Source organism: Chiloscyllium punctatum, chromosome 48 (assembly GCF_047496795.1).
Source record: "Chiloscyllium punctatum isolate Juve2018m chromosome 48, sChiPun1.3, whole genome shotgun sequence".
Classification (NCBI taxonomy): domain Eukaryota; kingdom Metazoa; phylum Chordata; class Chondrichthyes; order Orectolobiformes; family Hemiscylliidae; genus Chiloscyllium; species Chiloscyllium punctatum.
The window spans coordinates 25,568,299-25,594,622 of NC_092786.1; the positions used below are offsets into that span (position 1 = coordinate 25,568,299).

The 26,324-nt window shown below is 42.8% G+C and overlaps 1 protein-coding gene across 1 annotated transcript in view; it reads right to left on the reverse strand.

Moving 5' to 3' along the window:
- adamts17 (ADAM metallopeptidase with thrombospondin type 1 motif, 17) overlaps positions 1-26,324 on the reverse strand; it is a 669,321-nt gene that overhangs the window by 268,833 nt on the left and 374,164 nt on the right. Inside the window, exons 12-13 of the mRNA XM_072564884.1 lie at positions 24,403-24,548; positions 18,478-18,644 (exon numbers count right to left, since the gene is read on the reverse strand). Of these exons, the coding sequence (XP_072420985.1) occupies positions 18,478-18,644; positions 24,403-24,548 (313 nt within the window). The remainder of the gene's footprint in view (positions 1-18,477; positions 18,645-24,402; positions 24,549-26,324) is intronic.

The following is a 26,324-nucleotide window of genomic DNA, read 5'->3' on the forward strand; positions in this document are numbered from 1 at the left end:
TGACTCTTAAAACACAGAAAAGGGCTCTTTGGCCCAAACTGGTCCATGTCGACCAAAATGTCCATCCACTCTAACCCCATTTCCTTATACTTGGCTCATGTCCTTCTAAACCTTTCCTATCCATGTATTTGTCTAAATGCCTCTAAAATGTTATTAATGTACCAACCTCCACCACTTCCACTGGCAGCTCATTCCATATGCGTAGCACACTGTGTGAAAAGATTGCCCCTCAGGCTCACTTTTATTTCTTTCCCCTCTAACCTTAAACTGATGCCGTCTAGTCCTTGATTCCTCAACCCTGGGAAATAGACTGAGCGCATTCACCCTATCCATGCCTCTAATGATCTTATCCACCTCTATAAGGTGTTCCCCCTCAGTCTCCTACACTCTAAAGAAAGAAGACCCAGCTTGTCCAATCTCGCCCTATAACTCAGACTCTTGAGTCCTGGCAACATCTTTGTAAATTTCCTCTTCCCTCTTTCCAGTTTAATGACATCCTTCCTCTAACAAGGTAACCAAAACTGAACGCAATACTCCAAGTGTGGCTTCACTAACATCCTGCACAACTGCAACATAACTTCCCAACTTCTATACTCAATGTCCTAACTAATGAAGGCCAGTGTGCCAAAAGCCTTCCTCACTGCCCTGTCTACCTGTGACTTCAGTTTCAGAGAACTGTGAACCTGAACCCCAAGGTCCCTCTGTTTCACTACACTCCTTAAGGCCCTACCATTCACCGTGAAACTTCTACCTTGATTTGACTTTCCAAAATACAACACCTCACACTTATCTTTTTTAAACTCCATTTACCATTTCTCGGCCTACTTCCCCAGCTGATCAAGGTCCTGCTGCAATTTCTGATAACCTTCCTCACTGTCTGTGATACCGCCTATTTTAGTGTCATGCCTTGTATGTTCTCATCTAAATCATTGATCTCGATAACGAACAGTCATGGGCCTAGCACCGACCCCTGAGGCACTCCACTAGTCACAGGTCTCCAGTCTGACAAGCATCTTCCACTATTGCCCTCTGCCTTCTATTATCAAGCCAACTGTGCATCCAATTTCCCAGTTTACCCTGGAATTCACGCAATCTAACCTTTCAGAGCAGCCTACCATGTGGAACCTTATCAAAGGCCTTACTGAAATCCATATAGACTACCGCTCTGCCCTTGTCAATCTTCCTAATCACTTTACCAAAGAACTCTAACAAATTTGCGAGGTATGATATCCCATTCACAAAGCCATGCTGACTACTCCTAATCAAACCCTGTCTTTCCAAATGCATGTATGTCTTATCCCTCAGAATCTTCTCAAGTAAGTTACTCATCACAGATGTTAAGTTTATTGATGTATAATAAACTATAGTTCCCAGGCTTTGTTTTGCAGCTCTTCTTGAATAATGGAAAAACATTCGCTACTCTCTAATCTTGTGGGACCTCACCCATGGCTAACGATGATGCAAAAATATCACCCACACCTGTAATTTTTTCTCTAGCCTCTTGCAGTGTTCTTGAATATGTCTGGTCAGGACCAGGAGATTTATCCACTTCCATACATTCCAATACATCCAACACCTCCTCTCCTGTTCCCAAGATATCACAACTAACTTCCTCAAGTTCCCAAGTCTTCATGTCTTTCTCCATGGCAAACACAAAGGAGAAATATTCATTGAGAACCTCACCCATCCCCTGTGGTTCTACACATACACATCCACTCTGGTCCTTGAGGGGCCCTATTCTCTCTCAAGTTATTCATTTTCCTTTAATATACTTAAAGTACCTCTTTGGATTCACCCTAATCTTCTCAGCCAAGGCTATCTCATGCCTTCTTTTCACCATTCCGATTTCCTTCTTCAGTAAAATCCTGTATTCCCTGTATACCTCCAGGGATTCCCTTGATCCCATCGCGCTGTACCTGAGCCACACCTTCTTTTTTCTGGTTAAAATCTCAGCATTTCTTACCATTCAGGGTTCCCTATTCCTGCCAACCTTGCCCTTCACCCTCACAGGAACATATAGAGTTTGAACTCTAGCTACCTCACTTTTAAAGGCCTCCCACTTGCCAGAGGTCCCTTTGCTTGCAAACAAACAACTCCAATCAGCCCCTGCAAGTTCCTGTCTAATTCTATCAAAATTTGCCTTGTCCCAATTTAGAACTTGCATCTGTGGACCAGTTTTGTCCCTCTTCATAACTATTTTAAAATTATGGTCACTGGTCCCAAAATGCTCCCCCACTGTCACCTCCGTCACCTTTACCAAGAGTAGGTCATGTTTTGCCCCTTCCAGAGTACTGTTCCAGAATACTGCTTGATGAAACTTTCCTAAATGTACTTAACAAATTCCACCCCAACTAAGCCCTTAACGCTCTGGCAGTTCTAGTCTATGTTAGGAAAATTAAAATCCCCTACTATGACAACCCTATTGCCCCTACAATCTCCCCAGTATCCCTGCATATTTGTTCCTCTAATTCCCATTGACTATTTGAGGACCTTTGGTACAACCCCAATAACATCACCATCCCTTTCTTATTTCTTAGCTGCATCCACAAAGCCTCACTGGGTGATCCATCAGTTATTTCATCTCTGATTTCTGCTGTGATACTCGCCTAATTTAATCTAGTCCCATTTGCCAGAATTTGACCCATATCCCTCTAAACCCTCCCTATTCATATATCCATCAGACGCCTTTTAAGTGTTGCAATTGTACCAGCTTCCACCACTTCCTTTGGCAGCTTAGTCCATACACGCATCACCTTCTGTGTGAAAAAGTTGCCCCTTAGGTCTCTTTTAAATTTTTCCCCTCTCACCTTAAACCTATACACTCCAGTTTTGGACTCCTTCACGCCAGGAAAAAGACCTTGTCTATACCCTATCCATGCCCCTCATGATTTTATAAACTTCTGTAAGCTCACCCCTCAAGCCTTCAACGCTCCAGGGAAAATAGCTCCAGCCTTTTCAGCCTCTCCCTATAGCTCAAATCCTCCAATCCTGGTTAAAAATCACACAACACCAAGTTATAGTCCAACAGGTTTATTTGGAAGCACTAGCTTTTGGAGCACTGCTCCTTCATCAGGTGGTTGTGGAGAATAAGATTGGAAGAAACAGAATTTATAGCAAAGGTTTACAGTGTGATGTAACTGAAATTATACATTGAAAAAGACCTGGATTGTTTGTTAAGTCTCTCATCTTTTAGAATGACCATATTGGTTTCAATTCTTTCATATGTAAATCGCAAAACCTTTTTTTAAGAGTTACATTCTCAAGTGAACTTTAACAATTGATCTCATGTTGACCCTCTGATTATCTTGTATGTCTTAATTAAGTCACCTCTCAACCTTCTTCACTCTAACAAAAATAGCCTGATGTCCCACAGCCTTTCCTTGTAACACCTTCCCTCCATACTAAGCAACATCCGAGTAAATCTCGTCTGAACCCTTTCCAAAGCTTCCACATTCTTCCTATAATGTGGTGACCAGAATTGTACACAAATACTCAAAATGTGGCCACACCAGAGTTTTGTACAGCTGCAGCATGAGCTCATAGAGTCATAGAGATGTACAGCACGGAAACAGACCCTTCAGTCCAACCCATCCATGCTGACCAGATATCCCAACCCAATCTAGTCCCATCTGCCAGCACCAAGCCCATATCCCTCCAAACCCTTCCTATTCATATACCCATCCAAATGCCTCTTAAGTGTTAGAATTGTACCAGCCTCCACCACTTCCTCTGGTAGCTCATTCCATACATGTACTACCCTGTGTGTGAAAAAGTTGCCCCTTAGGTCTCTTTTATATCTTTCCCCTTTCACCCTAAACCTATGCCCTCTAGTTCCGGACCCCCCGACCCTTGGGAAAAGACTTTGTCTATTTACCCTATCCATGCCCCTCATGATTTCGCAAACCTCTACAAGATCACCCCTCAGCCTCTGACGCTCCAGGGAAAACAGCCCCAGCCTGTTCAGCCTCTCCCTATAGCTCAAACCCTCCAACCCTGGCAACATCCTTGTAAGTTTTTTCTGAACCCTTTCAAGTTTCACAACATAGGATTATTCTAACAGTGGCCTAACCAATGTCCTGTCATGAATCTGAGGATGATAGAGGAGGCAATTTCGAGAATTGCAGTCTTTATGGCATGGAGGGCATTTGTTGTCAAGTGGGATGTTCAACTTTGTTTTATTAGTTCAGGTCATGGTTTGCTCTTTTTGTCACTCTTGCTCTTCTACTTCATTTTGTTATTGCTGGGTCTGAAAATGATGTGCTCCCTTCCCACAGACTCTGACTCAACCTGTTTGATCCAGAAAGATGGTCTCCCAGGAGATGATGCCGATGTTGCATTTCAGCATATCCTTGAAGCAATTTCCCTATTCTCTACTCCTCTAACAATACTACACTTACTTTTTTAATGGAAACTGAAGCTTTTAAGAGCTGCTATAATACTACAGTTTACATTCAACAAAACACTCAGTATATTGCAAACTTGGACCTTGTGAGGCAGCGCTAACCAGTGGGCCACCGTGTTGCCCATCCTCCACAGTTAAGCCCTGTCAACACTATTCAATTGCTGGCTAAGACTATAATGGTGATATTGCCGTCTGGGGCTGTCTTCAGCCATGACAATAAACAGACTCAATAATTAAAGGATCTTACAGATCTCTGATCTGTAAACGTAGAAGTGAATTGTGAAAAAAGGCACGTGGAGCTAATTCTTGCCCCATTTGCTGACTTTTGTTGTGAGGAATTAAGTGTTTCCTGTGACAAAAAGTGAGGATTGTTGGACTCAAAATTCTGCTCACTGATGCTAAATTGGAGTTCCTTGAGGCCCAATCAACACCTGACCTCATAACAGCCTCAGCTCAAATATAGATTGAAGAGCTGAAATCTGGAGGCAAAATGAGAGTAATTGCCCTTGGCATCTGAACGGATTTTCACAAAGTATGACATCAAGGTTTCCAAGCAAAACTAGAGTCAATAGTAATCAGCTCTCCACTGGTTGGAGTCATACCTGGTACAAAAGGTATGTGGTTATGCTTGTTGGAGGTCAGTCATCTCAGTTCCAAGGCATGTCTGTAGGAGCTCCTCAGGTTGGTGTCCTAGGCCCAACTATCTTCAGTTGCGTCATGAATGATCTTTCCTCCATTATAAAGATCAGTTGTGGAAATGCCCATCCATGGTTGCACAATATCCCGCACCATTTGCGACTCCTCAGATACTGAAACAGACCATGACTAAATGCAGGAAAACCTAGGCAATATCCAGGCTTGGGCTGACAAATAGCAAGTAACATTTGTGCCATACAAATGCTAGGCAATACCAATTTGAACAAGAAAAGAAATCTAAAAAACAAATGAACTACGGATGCTGTGAACCAGAAACATAAACAGAAGTTGCTGGGAAACCTCAGCAAGTTTGGCAACATCTGTGAAGAGGAATTTAAGAAAAAAATCTAACCTCTTGACATTCAATGGTATTACCATTTCTGAGTTACCTATTGTCAACATCTTGGGGTTACCATAGCCCAGGAGAAAGTGAGGACTGCAGATGCTGGAGATCAGAGCTGAAAATGTGTTGCTGGAAAAGCGCAGCAGGTCAGGCAGCATCCAAGGAGCAGGAGAATCAACGTTTCGGGCATAAGCCCTTCTTTACCATAGCCCAGAACTGTACTCAGCCAGCTAGGTCAGAGGCTTGGAATCATGTCGGGAATATCTCACTCCTGATTCCCCAGAGCCCTTCCATCATCCACAAAGCCACAAGTCGGGAGTAAAATGAAGTACTCCCACCTGCCTGGATGAGGTGCAGCTCCAGTAACACTCAAGAAGCTTTATACAATCTAGGACAAAGCCTTCTTTACTGGCACCACATCCACACACACATTCAATTCCTCACCACCGACACACTCTAGGAGCAGTATCTACTGTCTACAGAATGCACTGCAGGAATTCACCAAATCTCCTCAGACAGAACCTTCCAAATCCAAGTCTACTCCTACTAGAAGGACAAGGGTTGCTGGTGGGAACACCACCAACTGCACATTCCTCTTCAAGACACTCACCATCCTGACTTGTAAATATATTGACATTTCTTCAGTGTTGCTGGATCAAGATTCTAGTACTCCCTAATAGTATTGTGGGTGGGTCTATACCAAATGGAACGCAGCAATTCAAGGTGCCAGCTCACCACCACCTTCTCAAAAGCACGAGGGATGGGCAATAAATGCTGGCCCGGCCAGCGATTCTCAAATCCTATAAATGAATAAAAATGATGGTGTTCAAGTGGAGAACAAGTGGTTGAGTTGGCCCAGAGCAGTCCACTAAGAGAGTTCAAGACTGTAGCATCCCTATGTAGAATGCTGGATCTAAGTAGTGTACAATTCATCTATTCTCCACATATAGCAAGATAGGACCAAATTTTGTGCTCTTCTGATAAATCAGGACAGTAAACAGCCTTTCACTTATCAAATCTGAAACTGATCATATGAAGCAGAATAGAACATAGAACATAGAAGAATACAGCACAGTACAGGCCCTTCAGCCCTCGATGTTGCGCCGATCAAAGCCCACCTAACCTACACTAACCCACTATCCTCCATATACCTATCCAATGCCCGCTTAAATACCCATAAAGAGGGAGAGTCCACTACTGCTACTGGCAGGGCATTCCATGAACTTACGACTCGCTGAGTGAAGAACCTACCCCTAACATCAGTCCTATATCTACCCCCCCTTAATTTAAAGCTATGCCCCCTTGTAATAGCTGACTCCATACGTGGAAAAAGGTTCTCACTGTCAACCCTATCTAACCCCCTAATCATCTTGTACACCTCTATCAAATCACCCCTAAACCTTCTTTTCTCCAATGAAAACAACCCCAAGTGCCTCAGCCTTTCCTCATAGGATTTTCCTACCATACCAGGCAACATCCTGGTAAACTTCCTCTGCACCCGTTCCAGTGCCTCCACATCCTTCCTATAGTATGGCGACCAAAACTGCACACAATATTCCAGATGCGGCCGCACCAGAGTCTTATACAACTGCAGCATGACCTCAGGACTCCGGAACTCAATTCCTCTACCAATAAAAGCCAGTACGCCATATGCCTTCTTCACTGCACTATTTACCTGGGTGGCAACTTTCAGAGATCTGTGTACATGGACACCAAGATCCCTCTGCTCTTCCACACTACCAAGTAGTCTACCATTAGCCCAGTAATCCATCTTTTTATTACTCTTACCAAAGTGAATCACTTCACACTTAGCTACATTGAACTCCATTTGCCACCTTTCTGCCCAGCTCTGCAGCTTCTCTATATCCCGCTGTAACCTGCCATATACTTCCTCACTGTCTACAACTCCTCCGACTTTAGTATCATCCGCAAACTTGCTCACCCAACCTTCTAACCCTTCCTCCAGGTCATTTATAAAAATGACAAACAGCAATGGTCCCAAAACAGATCCTTGCGGAACACCGCTAGTGACGGCACTCCAAGATGAACCTTTGCCATCAACTACTACCCTCTGTCTTCTTCCAGAGAGCCAATTCCTAATCCAAACCTCCAACTCACCCTCAATGCCATATCTCTGTATTTTCTGCAGTAGCCTACCATGGGGGACCTTATCAAACGCCTTACTAAAATCCATATATACCACATCTACCGCTTTCCCCTCATCTACCTCCTTAGTCACCTTCTCAAAGAATTCAATAAGGTTTGTGAGGCACGACCTGCCCTTCACAAAACCATGCTGACTATCCTTGATCACATCATTCTTATCCAGATGTGCATAAATCCTATCCCTTACAATTCTCTCTAAGACTTTGCCCACAACAGAAGTGAGACTCACTGGCCTATAGTTACTAGGATTATCCCTACTCCCCTTCTTGAATAAGGGAACCACATTTGCTAGCCTCCAGTCCTCTGGCACTACTCCTGTCGACAAAGAGGACACAAAAATCAAGGCCAATGGCTCTGCAATCTCCTCCCTTGCTTCCCAGAGAATCCTAGGATAAATGCCATCAGGCCCAGGGGACTTATCTATTTTCACCCTTGCCAGAATTTCCAACACCTCTTCTCTACATATCTCAAAGCCATCCATTCTACTTATTCGTGCCTCAGTATTCATATCGACAACAATGTCCTGTTCCTGAGTGAATACTGACGAAAAGTATTCATTCAGCGCCTCCCCAATCTCTTCAGCCTCCACACGCAACTTCCCATTACTATCCTTGATTGGACCTATTCCTTCCCTCGTCATTCTTTTATTCCTAACATACCTATAGAAAGCCTTAGGGTTTTCCCTAATCCTACCAACTAAGGACCTTTCATGTCCCCTCCTTGCTGCTCTTAGCTCTCTCTTCAGGTCCTTCCGGGCTACCTTATTATTCTCAATCGCCCCTATTGAACCTTCACGCCTCATCTTTACAAAGGCCGCCCTCTTCCATTTAACAAGGGATTCCAACTCCTTATTAAACCACGGCTCCCTCACACGACCCTTTCCTCCCTGCCTGATAGGTACGTACTTATCAAGGACACTCAATAGTTGCTCCTTGAACAAGTTCCACATATCAATTACGCTCTTGCCTTGGAATCTACTTTTCCAATCCACACCTCCTAAGTCATGCCTCAACGCATCATAATTTCCCTGCCCCCAGCTATAACTCTTGCCCTGTAGTACACACTTATCCCTCTCCATCACTAGAGTAAAAATCACCGAATTGTGGTCACTGTCCCCAAAGTGCTCACCTACCTCTAGTTCTAATACCTGGCCTGGTTCGTTACCCAGAACCAAATCCAGTATGGCCTCACCTCTTGTTGGCTTATCTACATATTGTGTCAGGAAACTCTCCTGCACACATTGCACAAACACTGACCCATCTAACGAACTTGAGCTATAGCTTTCCCAATCAATATCAGGAAAGTTAAAGTCTCCCATAACAATCACCCTATTACTGTCACTCTTCTCCTGAATCATCTTCGCAATCCTTTCTTCAACGATTCTAGGACTATTAGGAGGCCTGTAAAAGACTCCTAACAGGGTGACCTCACCTCTCCTATTCCTAACCTCAACCCAAACTACCTCAGATGGCAAATCTTCGTCCATCTTCCTTTCCACCGCTGTAATACTATCTTTGACAAGCAAAGCCACACCCCCCCCTCTTTTGCCCCCACCTCCGACCCTACTAAAACATTTAAACCCTGGAACCTGCAACAGCCAATCCTGTCCCTGATCTAGCCACGTCTCCGTAATAGCCACAACATCGAAGTCCCAGGTACCAACCCACGCTGCGAGTTCACCTACCTTATTTCGTATACTTCTGGCATTAAAGTATACACACTTCAAGCCACTCTTCTGTTTACAGGCACCCTCCTTTAAGATTGATGCCATATTCCTAACCTCCCTACACTCCAGGTCCTGCACCCTAAAGCTACAGTCTGGGTTCCCATGCCCCTGCAGAGTTAGTTTAAACCCCCCCCAAGAGCACTAGCAAACTTCCCCCCATGAATGGTCTCACTCTTTCCTTACTGCTCTGCATTCCTGTAGAGAAACGCACTGAGTAGTATAAATGGCATTGTAGTCTCTGGTTTGAACTTTGGGGCTGACTGCCTGGTTTCACCACAATGATCTCTCATGCTTCCTTGCATTCCAATATAAATTGACTAGATGGGCAAAACGATCTTGAAATGAGTTATAATAAGGGTGGGGCTGGCTTGTGAAGGACTGAGCCTAATGCTTGTTGTGTGAAGGGAAGCCAATTTCAATAGCACTGTACTTTGAGAGGAAAGTCATACTCAAAAATGCTAGCATTCCTTATTTCTCTGGTCGAATTGAATGGCTGCCAAGTTTAAATCTCTCTTATTTTGGCTCGACTCAGACTTCTTAAACGTGTTATTATGCAGAGTCAAGGCTGGAAACTATACCTGCCAACTTTCCAGTTTTTATGAGCTCTAAAACAAAGCAACTGGCTAGTTTGCAACATACTCTAGTACTCATTTTCATTGCTAATCCTTCATAACATAGACGCTGGGACAGAACAATGTCCAACTTCATTGGAATGTCCTCCTTTTTCACTGTAATCTTGCCTATTACAATCATGCCATTAGATCATATCTAACTCATACTTTTCTTTCCGACCTAAAAGTTAGTCCCCTGGTCCGAAGTTCTATTTTACATAGAATTTACAGCACAGGAAGAGCTCCCTTTCCATCCAACTTGCCAATTATTTTGCTTCCCAATTCCATTTCCATCAATTAATGTTTTCAAGTGGCTAATTTTTAACCTCAGGTTCCAGGAACTGCCTGATTTTTTTTTATTTCCATTGATTTTATTCAGTGGGGAAAGTGGAAATGATTTCCCCATACACCGGCAGCATCCCCAAACTCTGCCCCATCACATGTGAAATTTAAGTTATGCAAGTTTCTAGGAAAGAAGTATTTGGCAAATGGCCGATCACCTTGAAACCATTTTGCTGCCTTCTACATATTGCAAGGGTTTTGGCTCAATGCTCTGTGCTTCCACATTGGCAACTCTCTCACTCTTTTCTAACAGATTCACAGACTATTTCAAATCATGAAAATTTACAAGGAACAACATTTTCTTCTGGTGTATAACTTTTAGTTGAAAAGTAGTATCATATGAAGAAAGAAATAAAGATGGAATTTTCATCACAATGTATGCAGCACAGATCCATCATGTTTGCACAGTTGGGCTTCAGGACTTGTAAAAAAGTTGAAGTGTTGAAAACAGTTAGCTTCAGTCAGTGTGAAACTTGGAAAGGAAATTAAACAAACTGGACAAATCCTAGTGGGAAGCCTATTTCGTACTGTTTCCTCTTGCTCACTGCTGAGACAGTTTTAGCAACTATTTCTTTAGTGCTAGTAATATCAGCACAGCTTTATATCCCTGACCACACACAGTTCATTCCTCAACCACACTGTTGCCATGTGACAGGAGAACTGCGAGTGAACAGACTGACATCAGTTCCAGTACAGACAGGTTTGAGACCCAAAGGCAACTTTAACTCATGGTGGAAACATGTAACCCCATATTACAGACTTCAGTATGGGTAGGGCAGATTTTAACTGCTGCATCTCATTAGAATGACTGTTAGATAGTTTCAGCAGAAAACAGCAGCTGCTGATTGATTTGGGTGAGCAGCAACTGGGCTGATTGCCGCCTGCTGGCAACAAAGTTATGTATGTGAGAGGTGAGGTACTGGCTAGGACTGCCATTTAAGGAGGGCATGAGTCCAGGCATCAAAGACGAATAATTTCCATATGCAGGGTGCGCAGCAGTTATTCCTTAAACAGCAGAACGCACTGGTAGGGGTCTCATCCATTACCTTAACCATATTGTTAAAATAGTGAATCAGAGAGAATGGAACTTAAATGAAGCCACTCCATTTTAATTGCTTCCCTAATCCATTCCCACAGATTGGCCCTGTGACCAGGGAAGAAGGGAATGATTGACACTGGGAATGAGCAACTGAATGAGTGATTGTGAGGATGATCGAGGGAGAGACTCCCTCAATCTGTGAGTGTAAAGGGGCAAATGAAAGGAAGAGTTTCACAGTGAGACTGCACGGGATGAAAGTGACTGCTTGATGAGAGAGTTAGCGAAGGAATATGTATCTGTGAGAATGTGTCTGGGAAAGTGTGGGTGACGTTATGAGATGTAATCCAGAGGACACAGAAGCCTCCACCAACCTCAGCACTTACTTCTCACCGACCACATGCAGCCTTCCATAATAATGGCTGAGGTGGGAGGGAAAAGTCTAAACACCACCTAGTTAGTTATTACATGAGCCCCTTGTGCATGAAGAACACCAAAAGTTGGCTTGAGTTGTCATATGACTCAGATATAAAATAACTTTTCAAGATCCTTCCAATTACTTGACACCATTTATGCTTATGTAATCATTTTGCCAATCATTTCTAAATTAACTATTGCAAACATATCTTCTCACAATTCCTGGTATGAACACTGACATCAGATTATCGGTCAGTATCATACTTTTGTAAAATGTAAGCATTCCAAATGAAACTTTGTACAGGGCTCCCTGATCTAAATATGACCAGAATGTTCCAACTCTGACTAATGTCAGAGATGACATCTGACTAATGTCAGACAAAAGATGAGGATTTAGGTAGCAAGTCTAGTTTCTGTGAGATGTTCTGAGTTAAATAATGTAAAGCCATCTGATGATGTTGGTGCCAGTGTTGGACTAGGGTGGACAAAGTCAAAGATCACAGGATACCAGATTATAGTCCAACAGGTTTACTTGAAGCTGCAAGTTTTCAGAGCCCCCACTCCTTCCTCAGGAAGCTAGTGAGACAGAATACATCAGACACAGAATTTCTAAGTAAGTGATCAAAGGGTCATACAACTTATGCAAATGTTTTGGATAAACCTAGATGGCTATTATGTCTTTAATCAGTTAGAATGGAGGTGCAGGTTTCGATTCATTAACATGCAAATCCCAGAATTTCTTTCAAGTCACTGCCCCAAGATAAGTTTAGGTTTTATCAGAATAAAGATGATACCTCTGGTCAGACAATGCATTTTAAGTGTGAGGCCATGTTTCAAGTCTATTTGTATCTGGTTTTGCTTCCAAAGTTGGAACTTATAAACTGCCACATTGACTGACTGTCGACAGATCAGGTGCTTTTTTAACAAAAAATAATTTATTTGCAAATACAAATCTGCAAATGCATATTCACCCTTTGGATTTATATGTGTATGCATGTGTCTGTGGGTTGGAGAGACAGTGCGAGTGTGAGGGAAAGGGGGAGAGTGTGGGTTTGTGGGTGTATATGTGCATGCTTGAGAGGGAGTGTTAGAGTGTGAGAGGGTATATCTGTGTGAAAGCGCGCGTGAGAGTGTGTGTCTAGTTGTGTGAGTGTGTGTGCGTGTGTGAGTGTGTGTGTAATTGTGTGAGTGAGTGTGTGAGTGTGAGAGTATGAGAGTGTGAAGTTGTGTGAGTGTGAAGTTGTGTGAGTGTGAGTGTGAGTGTGTGTGCGTGTGAGTGTGTGTGCGTGTGAGTGTGTGTGTTGTGTGAGTGTGTGAGTGTTGTGTGAGTGTGAGAGTGTGTGAGTGTGTGAGTGTGTGTGTTTCCTTGTATAGGAGTGTGTGTATGAGAGTGTATAATGTGGTGGGGTCACCTGTAGTGTGAGATGAACCCCAGATCCCAGTTCAGGCCGTCCTCCTGGGTACTGAAATTGGCTGTCAGCCTCTGCTCAGCCACTCTGCATTGTTGCATGACCTTAAGACTGCCTAGGAGGACACTTACCTGAAGATCCAAGGCCAAATGTTCTTGACCGCTGAAGTGTTCCCTCACTGGCAGGGAGCATCCCTGTCTGATTATCGTTCCATGGTGTCCATTCATCCAATGTTGCAGCATCTGCTCAGTCTTGCCAATGTACCAATTCTCGTGGTATCCTTGCCTGCAGCATACAAGATAGACAACTTTGGCTGAGTCACATGATTATCTGCTGTGCTTGTGGTGCGTGGTATCACCATGTGTAATGGTGGTATCCATGTCTATGCTTTGACATGCCTTGCAGTGGTTGCCATGACAAGGACATATGGTGCTGTGGTCGATGTTGTACTGAAGGCTGGGCAGTTTGCTGCTACAATGGTCTGTTTAAGATTTTGCAGTTGTTTAAAGGTGAGAAGTGGAGGAGTCGGGAAGATCTTGGAGACATGCTCATCGTCATCGATAGCGTGTTGCAGGCTGCAAAGAACATGGCGTAGTGTCCCTGCTCCCGAGAAGTACTGGACAAAGAAGAGTATCCTATCAGTCATATCCCAAGTCTATCTTCTGAGGAGTTCATTGCGGTTTTCACTGTGGCACTTCGGAACTGGTGATGGGTTCAGCATCATATCCTTCAATGCCTTCAGGTATTCATTGCGTTCCTCCTCATTTGAGCAGATTTTATTTATGCATAGAACTTGTCTGTAGGGAATAGCTATTTTAATATGTGTAGGGTAGAAGCCCGAGAAGTGCAGCATTGAGGTTATCCGTGGACTTGTGGTCGAGTGAGATACTGAGGTGTCCGTCCCTGATGGAGATGCGTGTGTCCAAGAATGAGACAGATACTATAGAGTAGTCGATGGTAAGTCTGTGGTGGGATGGAACTTGCTGATATCACTGTGATTGTTTCAGGGACTCCTCACCATGAATCCAAAGTAAGAAAATGCCCAGGTGTAAAGTGCTGGCTGTCGGTCTTGTGCAGCAAAAAAGTCTTCTGCAAACTTGTGCATGAAAATGTTGGCATATTGGGGTGCAAACTTGGTCTCCATGGCTGTTCCATGTGTCTGGATAAAGAACTGGTTTTTGGAGGTGAAGACATTGTGGTTGAGGAAGAAGTGGATAAGTTCGCATGGTGCCCGGAGATTGGCCGTTATTGGTATTGAGTACTGAGGCTGTTGCAGCGGTGCCATCGCTTGGGAGATACTAGTGTAGACTGCTGAAACGTCCAGACTGATGAGAAATGTTCGTGGTTTGACTGGTCCATGGGAGCTGAATTTCTTCAGGACACCTGTAGTGTCACGACAGAAGTTGGAGGTTCCCTGGATGTTTCAAGATGCCCTTGACATAGCCAGAGAGGTTCTCACACAGGTTGGACATATATGCGCTAACCGTCAGGAAGTGTTGGAACGCCAGATTCATCAGCTGCACCCACGAGATAGCAGAAAACGTCACCGGAACACAACGCAGTGCCATCCATTTTCTCCAGAATAACCACAACATTGTCATCAAACCAGCAGACAAAGGAGGAGCCATCATCATACAAAATAGAACAGACAACTGCAAAGAAGTATTCCAACAACTGATCAATCTGGAACACTACAGGCAACCACCTGCTGATCTGACTAAAAATCATACTCATAAACTCAACAGTTGATCAAGACTTTTGATCCAGTCCTTCAGAGTACCCCTATGCACTCTCATCCCGTGTACTTTTCATGTAGGGGACTTGACTGCCTTCTGAAGATTCACAAAGCCAACACGCCAGGACATTCCATCATATCAGGCAATGGGACCCTGTGTGAGAACCTCTCTGGGTGTGTTGAGGGTATCTTGAAACCCATTGTACAGGGGACCCCCAGCTTCTGTCATGACACTACCGATTTCTTACAGAAACTCAGCACCCATGAACCAGTCGAACCAGGTACATTCCTCGTCACAATGGACATTTCTGCCCTCGACACCAGCATCCACCATGATGATGGCATCACTGCAACAGCTTCAATACTCAGCACCAACATCTCAATCACTGGGCACCATCCTACAACTCACCAGCTTCATCCTCAACCATAACCTCTGCACCTTCGACAACCATTTCTTTATCCAGACACACTGCACAGCGATGGGGATCAAGTTTGCACCCCAATATGACAACACTTTCATGCACAAATTGAAACAAGACCTCTTTGCTGCACAGGACTTCTGACTAACGCTTTACACCAGATACATTGACAACATTTTTTTCCTTTGGATTCATGGCGAGGAATCACAGAAATAAGTTTCATCCCACCATCCGACTTATCATGGACTACTCTTTATAATCAGTCTCATTCTTGGGCACATGCATCTCCATCAAGGACGGACACCTCAGTACCTCACTCCATTGCAACACCACGGTTAACCTCACGATGCTGCACTTTGAGCTTCCACCCTAAACATATTCAAACAGCTATCCCCTAAGGATAAGCCCTACATATACACAGGATCTGCTCAAATGAGGAGGAACATGACAGACACCTGAAGGCGTTGGTGGAAGCCCTTGTAAAGATGGGATACAACGTTCAACTCATCGATCGCCAGTTCCAATGTGCCACAGCGAAAAACGGTAATGACCTCCTTAGAAGACGGACACGGACATGGGATATGACCGACAGGATACCCTTCACCGTCCAGTACTTCCCAAGAGCAGAGGGACAACACCAAGTTATTCAAAGCCTGCAACACATTATCGATGATGATGAGCACCTCGCCAAACCTTCCCTACGCCTCCATTTCTCACCTTTAAATAACCGCCAAACCTTAAGCAGACCACTGTTCACAGCAAACTGCCCAGCCTTCAGGGCAACATCAACCACAACACAGTACAACCCTGTCATGGCAACCACTGCAAGATGTGTCATAGTGTCGTCGCGGATACCACCATTACACATGGGGACACCTCCCATCACGTACACGGCAGGTATTCATGTGACTCGGCCAACGTTACCTATCTCAAACGCTGCAGGCAAAGATGTCCTGAGACATGGTACATTGGCAAGACCAAGCAGATGCTACAGCAACAGATGCATGGACACGGCGCAACATTCGCCAGACAGTGATGTTCCCTCCCAGTCAAGAACACTTCAGCGGTCAGGGACATTCAACCTCGGGCCTTCAGGTGACCATCCTCCAAGGTAGACTTCAGGCCACGCAACAACGCAGAGTGCCCAAGCAAAGGCTGGTTGCCAGATTTGGTACCCATGGGGGTGGCATCAACTGGGATCTTGGGTTCATGTCGCACTACAGGTGACCCCACCACACTATACACTCTCACACACAAGTCATTCACACAGACCCTCTCTCATATACACACACTTTCACAGTTATGTACTCCTTCGCATTCACGCATGCACACTCTCACATACATATAATCCTTCACACTCACATACATTCCCTCTCAAACATGCATACCTACACACTCTCTCAAGAGAGAGAGAGCACGCATGCACATACACCTACACTTTCTCCCTCACACACTCACATACACACACCCTCTCACACACTCTCTGTTCCCCATACAATCACATATAAATCTATGGGGTGAATTTGTATTTGCAGATACATTCTATTTTGTTGAAAGAGTGCACGATCTGTAGACAATCAATGTGGCATTTTATAAATTCCTACTTTGGAAATAAAACCAGTGGGTCAGATACAAACAGACTTGAAACATGACCTCACATCTAAAATACATTGTCTGACCAGGGGTGTCACCTTCATTCTGATAAAACCTGAAGTTATCTTGGGGCAGTGACTTGAAAGAAATTCTGGGGTTTACATATTAATCAATCAAAACCTGTACCTACATTCTAACTGATTAAAGACTTAATAGCCAACTAGATTTGTTTAATACAATCGCATTAGTTGTATGACCCTTTGATCTTTTACTTACAAATTCTGTGTCTGATGTATTCGTTCTCACTAGCTGCCTGAGGAAGGAGTGGGGGCTCTGAAAGCTAGCGGTTTTAAATAAACCTGTTGGACTATACCCCGGTGTCATGTGACTTTTGACTTTATGCCATGTGATGTTATGTTCACAGCTCCATCTAGCAGTGCAATATCATAGACCTGTTGCTCAAGCATGTATAAGCAATCTGATTATACTGTCCAAGATGGCAGCAAAGGATGACTCCTAAGCCACACTGCATCTGCTCTTCTTTCTCCTTTTCTCATTATTTCTCTTGCAATTTTTCAGATTTTCTTTTCTCTACTTACCTTCTCGAATGAGAAAGTGAGGACTGCAGATGCTGGAGATCAGAGCTGAAAATGTGTTGCTGGAAAAGCGCAGCAGGTCAGGCAGCATCCAAGGAGCAGGAGAAGGGCTCATGCCCGAAACGTCGATTCTCCTGCTCCTTGGATGCTGCCTGACCTGTTGCGCTTTTCCAGCAACACATTTTCAGCCCTTACACCTTCTCAAAACTGGCCATTGAGGCAGTGGCAGCAATGGCAGACTCTGGGGATTTTTGTAGTTGGCCATACGAGGTGGCTGGTGTCCCCGGGCAGCGGCATCACGGCTTCTTCAAGATCCGGAGTGCGGAAGCGACTGAGGGCCTGGAGCAGTACCAGAGCGGGACTTCAGCAAAAGTGTACAAGCAGGTAGTCCAGGGCAGTGAGCCTTTGTGAGGACTGTGAGCCCAGCATGGCCAGCTTATGCACTGTGATGTTGAACGGTGAACAGTCTTGCCTTGTTTTTCCACTTTTTAATAAGAATGCCTGTAATGTATAAGTTTTTAAACTTTGTCTTTCTTATTTTTCTGCTTTGTACCTAAGATGGTGCCATAAGCAGCGATTTATAAGTTTTTCATTGTACTCACATGAGTTCATGTGATAATAAACCTAATTTAATGATTCACAAAAGGGGAGGGGGGTTTTCCTAGCATTCTGATCAACATTCATCCCTCAAAACACTACAACCAAAATGAAGTGTGAGGTAATTCTTCTCATTACTATTTGTAAGACTTTGTTGTGCAGGCATTAACCACTGTATTAGCCCATAAATTAATGTTACTGTAACCTAGCAACACTTGACTTTTTATGAAGTGCATTGGTACATAGCATGAAGGAGGGAAGGCAAAACTTAACGCAAATTCATATTTTAGCAGTTTATGCGGAGAAGTAACTTTTAGTCTGCACTTGGTCAATAATCCTTCAGCCTTGAAATGGTCTTCACTCAAGAAGCATTTTTAACATATGCTCACCATCGTTGAGGACTGCAGTCCAATGTTTTTTCTTCATATGACCTTGCTTGTCTTGAGACTGGCATTGTTGATCCCTGAAACTGGGCAATCCCTTGGTACAAGGTAGGTTCTCACACACTTTGTGCTCCACACTGGCTCCTTGGCAGTTTGTCCCTCCTGGCCCTGGACTGGTAAGCACAAGATACAGAGTATCACCAAACTGATGATTCGTGGGACAAGATCAATTACCCAGCATCATTCTGGCACCTCTCCTAGGCTATCAAATTCCTGGTCCCTTGATGTTAATAGCAGCTATTAGTCGTGTGCGAATAGAAGAAACTTGTTTAAAAATCTTCTCAGGTACTTGCTAAAACCTACTAAATAATATTTCTGTTAAATTCTTAGCAAGTTTATCTATAGTATTCTAAGTGATTTAAGAAACTAAATCTTACAGTGGGTGACAAGTCCTGATCCCATGGATTAATCTCCTCTGATAGTCACTGACCTGAGATTTTATATTAATTGAAACAAGACATACATTGCACAGACCAATAGACAGCAGGCAGAATTTCTATTAAAAAATTAACATGAATATATGAAAACAACCAAACAATTAACAGTTGGTGAAAACCACTAGTAAAAAAGGTTGGACCAAAGGGTCTGTTTCTGTGCTGTACATCTCTATGACTATGACTCTATGACAGTAAAAATCCTTCGGAAACAGATAAGAAACATGTCAATGGGAGTAAGAAACAAAAAGAAATCAAGACACACTTACAAGAAAATATATTCATCCTACCTGTAACACAAAAGCCTGCAACTTGAGAATCTATTGGAAACGTTTGCAACATACGAACAAGGAACAAGGGTCAAAAGATAAAAGCAAATTACTGCGGATGCTGGAATCTGAAACCAAAAGAGAAAATGCTGGAAAATCTCAGCAGGTCTGGCAGCATCTGTAAGGAGAGAAAAGAGCTGACTTTTTGCGTCTAACTGACCCTTTGTCAAAGCTGAACAAGGAACAAGCGTTGGTCCTCTCAGCCTCCTGTGCCATTCCGTAAGGTCACGACTGATTTTAACCACAACTCTATATTCCTTCACATCCCTCAATAACTCCTCATCCCCTTAGGAATCAAGAATTGATCTATCTCTACTTGAAAGATTCTACACCCATTGCATTTGAAGAAAGGAAGTTCAGGTAGATAAGGTCCCCACATCCTGATGGAATCAATCCCAGAATATTGAGAGAGGCAAAAGAACAGATTGCTGGAGCATTGACGGATCTTTGGCCACAGGTGAGGTCCCAGACGACTGGAGAATTGCCAATATTGTTCCATTGTTTAAGAAGGGTAGCAGAGATAATTCAGGAAATTACAGGCCTGTGAGCCTCATGCTGGTTGTAGGGAAATTATTGGAGGAGATTCTCGGGGACAAGACATATAAGAAAATGCACTTATTAGCGATAGACAGCCTGGGTTTGCCCGGGAGAGGTCAGGCCTCACTACCTTGATCGAGATTTTTGAAGAGGTGACAAAAATGATTGATGAGAGAAAAGTGGTTGTTGTTGTCTACATGGACTTCAGTAAACTCTTTGACAAGGTCTTGTGGCAGACTGGTACAAAAGTGACGTCAGATATTATCAGGGTGAACTGGCTAGATGGATTCAGAACTTACGTAGTCATAGGAGAGAGGTGGTGTAGTGGAAGGATGCTTTTCGGAATGGAGGGCTGTGACTGGTGGTGTTCCACAGGGATCAGCGCTGGGACCTCAGCTGTTCAGTCTACATAAATGATTTGGAGGAAAGCGTGGCTGGTCTAATTAGTAAGTTTGCAGATGATATAAAGATTGGCAGAGTTGATGACAGTGAGAAGGATTGTCAGAGGATACACCAGGAGTCATGGGCAGGAAATGGCAGATGGAATTTAATCTGGACAAATGTGAGGTGATGCATTTTGGAGAGTCGAGTACATGTGGAAATTATACAGTGAATGATTGAACCCTGAGGAGTACTGATAAGCAAAGGGGTCTGGGTATGCAGGTCCACAATAAGAGGTGGCAACACAGGTAGATAAGGTCGTAAAACAGACCTATAGCATGCTTGTTTTCATTGGAAGGGGCAGTGAGTAATGATCTTCCCTCCATCATAAGGTCAGAAGTGGGCATGTTCGCCAATGATTGCACAGCGACTCGACAGACACTGAAGCAGTCCATGTCCAAATGCTACAAAAAAGTGGATGATACCTATGCCATTCACAATCTTATAAATTTCTATCAGATCGCCCCTCAACCTCCTCTATTCTAGTGAAAATGAGTTGACAAGTGGCAAGTAACATTTGATCCACATAAATGCTGTCGCCAACAAGAAACAATCTAGCCACCATCCCTTGACATTCAAAAGTGTTACCATCACTGAATCCCCATCTACCAACATCCTGGGAATTATCATTGATCAGAAACTCAACTGGACTCACCACATAAACGCAGTGACTATAAGAACAGGTCAGAGGCTAGGAATAGTGTGGCGAGTAACTTACCTCCTAACACCCCAAAGCCTGTCTGCAAGGCAAAAGTCAGCGGTGTGAAGGGATATTCCCCACCTGCCTGAATGAGTGCAGCCCCAACAACACTCAAAGCAGCCCATTTGATTGACACTGTATCCACAAACATCCCCTCCCTCCATCACTGGCACTCAATAGCAACAGTGTGTACTATCTACAAGATGCACTGCAGAAATTCACCAAAGATCCTTAGACAGCACCTTCTAAACCCATGACCACTTCCATCTAGAAGGACAAGGGCAGCAGTTAGTTGGGAACCCCGACACTTTCAAGTTCCCCTCTAAACCACTCATCATCCTAACTTGGAAATATACCATTATTTCTTCATTGTCACTGGGTCAAAATCCTGGAATTCCCTCCCTAATTTCATTATTGGTCAAAACACAGCAGGTGGACTGCAGGAGTTCAAGAAAACAGTTCATCATTACCTTCTCAAGGGCAGCGAGGGATAGGATATAAATGCTGGCTAGGCAGTGACACCCATTTCCTACTAAATAAATAAATAAATAACTTTTGTTCAGCCACACTTGCAGCATTGTACACAGTTCTGGTCACCATACTACCAGAAGGATGTGGGGATGCACTAAAGAGGGTAAAGGTTTGCCAGGAAATTGCCTGGTATGGGGGATTTTAGCTATGAAGAAAGGTTGAATAGACTGGGTTTGTTTTCACCAGAATGCAGGAGGTTGAAGGGCGACCTGATAGAACTTTATAAGATTGTGAATGGCATAGATAGAGTAGAAAGTATGAGACTTTTTCTCAGGGTGAAGGGGTCAGTTACTAGGGGTCAGAGGTTCAAGGTGTGGGGAGGTGAGGTGAGGGTGCAAATATGCTGATGAGTGCCTGGAAAATGCTGCCAGAGGAGGTGGGGGTAGTAGACCCAATAGCAGCATTCAAAAAGTACCAAGAAAAATAATGAATAGGAAAGGAATAGAGGGATATGGATCCTGTAAGAGAAAACAATTTTAGTATAGAAGGGCAAAATGTTTTGGTGCAAGCTTGGAGGGCCGAAGGGTCTATTTTTGTGCCGTGTTGTTCTTTTTTTTATTTGACTTTCAACCCTTAGATAAAAAAACAGTTGCCTCACTGGCGCCATGTAATTTCTAAACTATGACCCCTCATTCTAGATTCTCCTAGAAGAGAAAACAATGCTTCAATATCGCCATGGTTAAGTCCTCTCAAAATCTTTTGTTTCAAGTACATCACCCCTGACTGTTCTGAACTGCAGAGGATACTGGCCTAGTCTGTCTAGTCTTTCCGTACAAAACAATCTGCCCATTCCAGCATTAGTCTAATACACCTTCTGTTAATTGCTTGCCTGTGTGTGAGGCCCAGGGTTCAGATACCACCACAACCAGTATCATCAGCTACCTAGACTCAGCTAAGAAACTGGCCTCATTTTCAGCAGGAATTGCAAGTTTTAGAATATGTTCAATAATTAATAGAAACACTGTGTGCCATGAGATGCCGCTTCAAGTTTTGGTTCACTTTTACATTATGAGGTAACAATGGAAAATTATTACGGGAGAAATCTTGAAGGAAACCAATTTTTGAAAGCAACAAGAGCGCCAAAATTAGTTTTTTTTAAAATGAAGCATCAAACAAAGCAAAATGTGAACTCTTCAACTTTTTCTGAAATAACATGGAAAGCAAAAATTGCTGGTTGAATATACACAGACTGAATTTCAACTATCAGTAAGCACAAAAAGAGAGCTAAAAAGATCAATTTGGAAAACTAGAAATTGGAGAAGTAATAATTGATCAGTAAATGTTTGTACAATTTAAAGCATTTCTTTCCCTAATACATACCTTGAAGCTTCAACAATAACAAAATGATTCATATAAACAGTAACACATTTGGAAAAACTGGCACGTAATTTAAGTTTAGAGAAAGATTTGGGATAAAAGTCCCAAGGCATATCACAACCAGCTAATTCCTATTAAAGTACAGTTACTACGGTTATCCAGGAAAATACAGTAGTCAATTTGTGCACAGTCAACTCTCACAAGGTACAGATTAAACCACATCAATTGATGTTTTTGGTGGCATTGGCCAGGGTTTGAATGGTAACCAGAGGACTCCTAATTGTCAAAACATGCAATAAGAACCTTTAGCCCATCTTGAGAAAGTAACTGAGGGTTAACATCTTATCTGAAATGCACACTTCTAGCCATGCTAGAAGTGCACTAAAAGCCTGGCCCACAGAGAGATCATGCCCACACCCTGTGATTCTAGACACAACTGCCATCACTGAAATGACCTGATGCAAGACATATTGAGAATGGATTTCCTCTCTGGTTATCCTTTTTTTACTCTACCTTTCTCTAAACATGCTTTGACAGATCTACAACTCAACATTACGCATGTTCTTCAAGACAGCCTGCTTGATAACTAATACGTAACTGAGAAGTCAATCAGAACATACTGTTAATGTCTTCAAGCACTTTCCTAAATCTGATTGATTAAGCAAGTGAGCAATATGCCTAACTTATAAAACTGGATTTTCTTATCCATGGATTTATTGCTGACACCTTTGTGCATTAAACTGTTCGCAATTCTCTTTTTATTATCCATGAAAAGCTTTCCAATTCTCCTCAGTGAATCTTCATTACAGATTCAGATAGACTTTGAATACTTTCAATATGATATACCTTAACAGGCTGTGAAGTGCTTTGTAATACAAACACTCGACACTTATATGAGTGCTCTGGAAACTTGCACAACTCAACTATTGCTTTCTAAGGGGACTTGACAAGGTCAGGGTGAAGTAGCCCACTTGGATCTTCAGAGAAGGAGGTGTGACTGTCAGTGTAAGGACCTGATCGGGATTGCATCTCAGTGAAAGATCTCCTGATCCTCCGCCTCTCCAAAATACAGGTGGAGACTACAGGGAGACTCCATTGGCTTCTGAGGTCCATTGACTAACTGAAGAAAAAAACTTCTAAAGATACTGAGAAAAAGGGTTCATAAAATCTATTTTAAACAGGCTTTGAAAAAGGAATTTCATAAAAAGAAACTATTAATTCGGACATTGTTATAAAGTCAATGATGTAAGGTTTTAAAATATTCTTTCTGGCCTTCAGTTATAGCCGACAGCAATAAAACTTCTTTCTCTAAACCATCCTTTCCAAAGATGGTTCCTGAATGGGGAAATAGCTCTCTGACACCTGTAGTGACTGAGGAAGATTACCCCTACAAAGGGCATGAATTGTGTCTGGTTGATACGAGATGTAAGTTTTCCTCCTGTAATATATGTAATTATTTTGAAGCATTGCCAAGTGTTTGTAGAATTAGCATGTGATCTGGTAAAAGGTAGCACCTCCTGCTAAAGCAGTACAGTAATAAGTTACAGCATATTACACAGTAGAACGTGTCAAAATTACTTACGGGGGATTGTCACATTTTCTTTGTCTAAACCTGGCTCCTGTTCCACATGTCCGGCTGCACATACTCCACTGGCTCCAAGTACTCCAGTCTCCATCCACATGCTCTGGAATTGGTGTTTTACTGACACATTCCCCAGCTCTGCACCACTTAAATCACAGCAGAAAGTACAGGTTAAAAACTGCACCACCTCACCAGCTGTTTACCAATCACATTCTCAGTGATTAACACAGAAACAGGAAGCCATCAAGGCCTCCAACCCTGTTCCACCATTCAATCAGATCATGGCCAATCTGTATTTCAATTTCATTTAACATCCTTTCCTTCATAAATATCCTTGATATACTTAACTGATTAAAAAAAAAGCCATTTCAGTCTCAGAAGCTCCACTGACCCCCTTGTTTCCACAGCAATTTGGGGGAACAAGTAAGATCAAATTGTACACAGGAGTAATCACCAAACAATTGTAGAAGAATTTCCTTAGTATTCTACTTCGGCTCCTTCCAGCAATAGCCAACATACCATTTGCCTTTCTAATTGATTACTGTATCTGGAAGTTAACTTCTATGTTCTCTGTACAAGTACACTCCAGTCACTGAACACCATCAGTAAGGTGTTTTATGCCTTTTAGAAATGTTCTTTTCTCTTCTCATTACCAAAGCATATGAGATTACACTTCTGCACATTATACTCAATCTGTAATCTTTGGCCCACTCAGTCAGCCTATCTATAACTCTTCCCAAATTCCCACTATGCATTGCATTATTAATAACATGAATTGTCACTGATTGATCCTCAAATCAAGGAAGAACTCTACCCAGGTTACAAGCTTTTCCCAATGGGTCTTCAGATAGCTGAACGGGTTAATTTTCAGTGGGTACATGCGGCAAGATGTCCCATGATGTCGTGAGATGGGAGTGCAAGATTCTCTTCTATTCCTTTCCTTCTCTACTACTCCTCAGCCTCATCATTAAGATATCATCACTCAGAGCATGATTTAGCTCAATGGATCAGCTGTCACTATTTTGAAGCACTGCAATGAGCAAACATGGAAATAACATCACAGCTCCTTTGCCTAAGTTATTAATACAGAATATAAATGGATGAAATGCAATCAGTGATCACTAGGTTCAGTCTGCCAACTTGATAATCCTCAATTTATTCTTGTAATCTGCTTCTTCTCCATTAACTAATCCTCCAACCATGCAAATATATTATACCCATCTCCAGGAACCTTACCTTATGTAGTAATCTTTGGCCTGACACCTTGTCAATACTTGATGGAAATTCTGGTATTCAGCTGGTTCCTCTTTACCTACCTTAGTTATATCCTCAAAAAACTCAATTTGTCAGAAATGATTTCCATTTTTGTACATTCATGTTGACTCTGTCTGATCGGTGACATCCCAAATGCATTGTGAACATTATCTTACCAATAAATTCTAATGCTTTCCAGCCCGTAGTTTACAACTTTCTCTCTCCCTTCTTGGTTCTACAATCTAGGAAAATTTGGAACCTTGCAACTAATATACCCACTAAAGCTGGAGTTAATAATTTTAGAACCTTAGAATGGAAGCCATCGGGTCCTGGGCATTTGCTGGATCTTAGCTCCTCAGGTTGCTCCAATGTTTGTTTTACTTGATAATAACTGCTGCAAGTTCCTCAATCTTACCACTCTTAGTTAATATTTATTTCAGATATGATAACTGTGTCTTTTACTGTGAAGAAACACTTGGATAAAGTCTCACGGCAATGTTCGCATTCCCATCAGGATTGCTGCTTTCTATGCTCTAAGAGACAAATGCTTACTTGAGTCACTCTCTTCTTTATATAAAACTAGCTGTTTGGTATTACAGAACTTGAGTATTGCTGAAAAAGGCACATTTTGTCAAAGTTTTCCATCGTCCACTCATCAGGACAAAATG